At 57.2% G+C, this 4,225-nt stretch overlaps 3 protein-coding genes across 5 annotated transcripts in view; 2 read left to right on the forward strand and 1 right to left on the reverse strand.

The window, feature by feature from the left end:
- H310_04314 (hypothetical protein) overlaps positions 1–827 on the forward strand; it is a gene marked incomplete at both ends in the record, with an annotated part of 1,878 nt that extends 1,051 nt beyond the window's left edge. Inside the window, 4 exons of the mRNA XM_008868621.1 lie at positions 44–208; positions 253–423; positions 473–630; positions 693–827. Coding sequence (XP_008866843.1) covers positions 44–208; positions 253–423; positions 473–630; positions 693–827 — 629 coding nt within the window. The remainder of the gene's footprint in view (positions 1–43; positions 209–252; positions 424–472; positions 631–692) is intronic.
- Positions 828–1,397: 570 nt separating this feature from the next.
- Positions 1,398–3,103, forward strand: H310_04315 (hypothetical protein). 3 transcript variants are annotated; one of them, XM_008868622.1, is made up of 9 exons: positions 1,398–1,485; positions 1,541–1,757; positions 1,805–1,882; positions 1,930–2,365; positions 2,412–2,525; positions 2,570–2,695; positions 2,734–2,821; positions 2,863–2,933; positions 2,979–3,103. In XM_008868622.1, the coding sequence occupies exons 1-9, from the start codon at positions 1,428–1,430 to the stop codon at positions 3,075–3,077; spliced, it is 1,287 nt and encodes a 428-aa protein (XP_008866844.1). In that variant the 5' UTR covers positions 1,398–1,427; the 3' UTR covers positions 3,078–3,103. The 3 variants fall into 3 exon arrangements, with proteins under 3 accessions (XP_008866844.1, XP_008866845.1, XP_008866846.1); XM_008868623.1 differs by having other exon boundaries at positions 2,412–2,695; XM_008868624.1 differs by lacking the exons at positions 2,863–2,933; positions 2,979–3,103 and having other exon boundaries at positions 2,734–2,862.
- Positions 3,104–3,443: 340 nt separating this feature from the next.
- H310_04316 (hypothetical protein) lies at positions 3,444–4,150 on the reverse strand (the record flags this gene model as incomplete). The annotated part of the gene is made up of 4 exons (XM_008868625.1): positions 3,444–3,578; positions 3,632–3,789; positions 3,839–4,009; positions 4,054–4,150. The coding sequence occupies 4 exons, from the start codon at positions 4,148–4,150 to the stop codon at positions 3,444–3,446; spliced, it is 561 nt and encodes a 186-aa protein (XP_008866847.1).
- Between the last annotated feature and the right edge of the window lie 75 nt (positions 4,151–4,225).

Raw genomic sequence — 4,225 nt, forward strand, 5'->3', positions numbered from 1 at the left:
GACGGCATCATCACGACGTTTGCGACCGTGACGTCTGTCGCAGGGTCTGGCCTCCCGCACTCGGTGATCCTCATCCTCGGGCTAGCGCACTTGGTCGCGGATGGCCTGTCCATGGGGATGGGCGATGTCTTGTCCAGCCAAGCCGAGATCGACCTCGTCCACCACGAACGCGCCCGCGAAATGTGGGAATTTGACAACTTTCCTGAAGGTATTTCCGTTCGAGGTCGTGATCGACACTGCCATCGTGGACAGGGGAAATGGACGAAATGGTCGAGCTGTACGAGAAGAAGGGGATTCCGACGCACGACGCCAAGCTGGTCGTCCACACGCTGGCCAAGTACAAGGAAGCATTCGTTGACATTATGATGGTGGAAGAGCTCAACCTGATGCCGGTCGACGAGGACGAGAACCCGCTCATCGGAGGTGCGTGTGTCTGCAGTCGATCCGCGTCAACCTACGTCGTCCTGTGTAGGTCTAGTAACGTTTGGATCGTTCATGTTGTTTGGCGCGGTGCCGCTGCTGTCGTACTTGGTCAACCTCGTGCCAGGCATCCAATTTTCTGGCGAGCAGGCACTGTGGGGATCGTGCGTCCTCACGGCCCTCACGCTCTTTCTCTTGGGCGCTGTCAAGGTGATGACTCTCCATGGGCTGCTTCTGCTGCTGCTGCACGGAGCTGATACTGTTTTGTACAGGGTCAATATGTTGGCCAAAAGTGGTTTGTGTCGGGGTTGTACATGGCGGTGAACGGGACGGTCGCGGCCGGCACGGGATGGATCATCGGCTACCTCCTCCAACTCACCGGCGTCCAGAACGTCGCGCCGGGATAGGAAGGCAGACCCATTTGTTGCATAAACGAATTAATGGCAACGAGTTGTGCGTTCGTGGGACGTCGCCGCACGCAATGGCTCGCAGGAAGGTATCGTCACAACATGAACTGAGAGGTTGCGGCAAGAGCGTGTTCGAAGCGGTGTTGGATATCGACGTGGTGACGGAGGCGTTTTGATCGAGGACGTGTTGCGAGCACCTGGAGAACAACCAGCAACTCGTTGCGTGGTGCGAGAACCTATGCGTTCAACAGCCTTCCGCTCGAGCGTTTGAGGTCAAGATGTCGTGCTCGACATGAAAGTTCGGCGGGGAGAAAGAGAATGTACCAAGCAAACGTCCTATTTCATGGGGCACACAATGCAGGGTGACTTGAGTAGCGAGGTCCCTTCGCAGGCGCTGTGGAGCTGGCCGCGGCAGTCGCTGCGAGGAGTGTGCCGGTCGAAGGAACGCTTCCACGCGGCCGAGTCGACCATCACTCGCAACGAAATTTAAATGATGCACCGAATAATTCCAGATATAAATTACCAGTAAATATTGGATTTGAATAAATTCGGGAATATTATTTTCGCCAGCGACAATGGTCAGATTGGAACGGGGCGAAGATGGCGCAGGGCCGAGTGATCCTGTTCGGCGACTTCACGGCGGAAGAGACGCAAGAAGGTGGTTCGATGCTAACATTACGCGAGTCTCATGCGATATGGCGGTGTGCGCATAGTTCTGGCGACTTCACATATTGCACCGCCGCCTCAACAACCCAAACTCGCCAAGCCGTTTTCGTGGTCTAACCTCGCGAAATCACAGACAGCTAGTGGCCCCTCGCGGCCGCCACCAACGGTGTCTGTGAACACATTGACGACGACGCTAGAAACTGCATTTGAGGAAGCGCTGACCGAACTGAATCTGCACGAGTGCGCAAGGGATCTCCAGCGTCGGTACGGTTGGCATTTCCTTCACCTTCCCATCCTTCCTCCATCGACAGAGGCTTTGTGAATCAAGGCAACACGTGCTTCCAGAACGTCACGTTTCAAGCGCTGTTGGCATGCCCTCCATTTCGAAAGTACGTCGTCCGAGGGACCATCCTGTCGCTAATTCGTCCTGGACCAGCCTCCTTTGCCTCCTGTCTGCCAAAGCTGGCGACATCAACGTCACACGTCAGCCTCTCGTCGGGTGGAAGCACTTGATTCAGCTCATTCGAGAGCTCGACGAGCCGACGCTCGCGCAGCAAATGACCATGAAGCAGCAGCACAAGAAACCGGCAGCTCCTGTCATCTTGTCGCCGCACTTCCTCCGGCTGTTCCAGTCGGCCAACGGCATGCAGCAGGACGCACTCGAATTCCTCGAGTTCCTCCTCGACCATCTACACGTCGACTTTGAGACGAGCCCGTGTTCGTTTCCGCTGCATGCGCCCGCGTCTCCCCACGATGGATGGGCCGAGATCCAGAAACACGGAAAAGCATCCATCGTCCACCACAACATTGTCGAGAACCATTCACCGATCACATTTCTTTTCAAAGGCACGCTGCGGTCCGAGCTCATTCGGGTGCGTCCGTGGCCAGGCGATGTCGCGCTGATGATGGTGCGTGCAGGCGGGGCGCAAAGTCGGCGCCGCCACGATCGAGCCATTCCACTGCCTCCACTTGACCACGCCATCGTTGACCGCGACGCTGTCCCAGATGATCCAAGCCACGATGGCAGACGAGGTACGACCGTTCGGACCAACACCGCTTCGAACACGCACTTCCAGGTCCTCGAGCCATCCACCCTCAAGCGCACGACGTTCGAGACGCTTCCCGTCGTCCTCACGCTCCATGTCAAGCGGTTCACGTACGACGCGGTCCAAGGGCCACTCAAACTCGACACGGTCGTTCAGGTAGCATGCCCATCGTCGCACGGCTAAGATATTCGCAGTACCCCGTCGAGCTCGATCTGCCGCCGTCGCTGTTTTCACCAACGTTGCTGCACGAGACAAAGCGCGCCACGTACAAGCTGTTTTCGGGTGAGTCTGGCGCGATCCGACTGCGCGCTCATGGACAGTAGTGATCTCGCACCATGGCCAGCACGCAGTCGGCGGCCACTACACTGTTGTGTGCTGCGACGCCAAAGACCAGGTACGTTGTTGTTCAGGATGGATGGAATCGCTCACGACGTGGCAGTGGTCGCTCTATGACGACGACGCGGTGCAGTACGTACCCAAGCACGCGGCGCTCGCCGAACGCGCCTACCTCCTCTTTTACCTCCGCGTGACTCCATGACAATAGATGCCTTCTTCTCGAGTGTACGCTTTGTGTGAGTCGCATGCATGCCGTCGGTGCTGCCATGCACTGCTCTTGTGGACGACGATGGGACATGTGGCATGTGAAATGGACAAAGCATGATCGCGTCAGATGGGTGCACGTTACCAATCGAGTCTGGCAAACTGCAGAGGCGGAAGGATCTCGAGCGATGCCGTGCTCCATCCGCAGTAGGAGCCACATGCGCATTCTTGCGAATTGTGCCAGTGAGCTGCACGGACCATGGCCGCAAATGCACGCGTCGTGCTGCTTGCGATGGACGCATTCGACACTCGATTCCTCATCATGGAATATGAAGCCACGCACATGATATTTCGATTCAACTCTTTAACCCAGGGTGACGTTCTGGACGCCGGTGAGTTGGAGGAGGTAGCCGAGGATCCACCCCGTGCCGGCCGCGACCGTCCCGTTCACCGCCATGTACAACCCCGACACAAACCACTTTTGGCCAACATATTGACCCTGTACAAAACAGTATCAGCTCCGAGCAGCAGCAGCCCATGGAGAGTCATCACCTTGACAGCGCCCAAGAGAAAGAGCGTGAGGGCCGTGAGGACGCACGATCCCCACAGTGCCTGCTCGCCAGAAAATTGGATGCCTGGCACGAGGTTGACCAAGTACGACAGCAGCGGCACCGCGCCAAACAACATGAACGATCCAAACGTTACTAGACCTACACAGGACGACGCAGGTGGACGTGAATCGACTGCAGACACACGCACCTCCGATGAGCGGGTTCTCGTCCTCGTCGACCGGCATCAGGTTGAGCTCTTCCACCATCATAATGTCAACGAATGCTTCCTTGTACTTGGCCAGCGTGTGGACGACCAGCTTGGCGTCGTGCGTCGGAATCCCCTTCTTCTCGTACAGCTCGACCATTTCGTCCATTTCCCCTGTCCACGATGGCAGTGTCGATCAAGACCTCGAACGGAAATACCTTCAGGAAAGTTATCAAATTCCCACATTTCGCGGGCGCGTTCGTGGTGGACGAGGTCGATCTCGGCTTGGCTGGACAAGACATCGCCCATCCCCATGGACAGGCCATCCGCGACCAAGTGCGCTAGCCCGAGGATGAGGATCACCGAGTGCGGGAGGCCAGACCCTGCGAC

The sequence above is a fragment of the Aphanomyces invadans genome (assembly GCF_000520115.1).
Source record: "Aphanomyces invadans strain NJM9701 unplaced genomic scaffold supercont1.7, whole genome shotgun sequence".
Lineage (NCBI taxonomy): Eukaryota > Oomycota > Saprolegniomycetes > Saprolegniales > Verrucalvaceae > Aphanomyces > Aphanomyces invadans.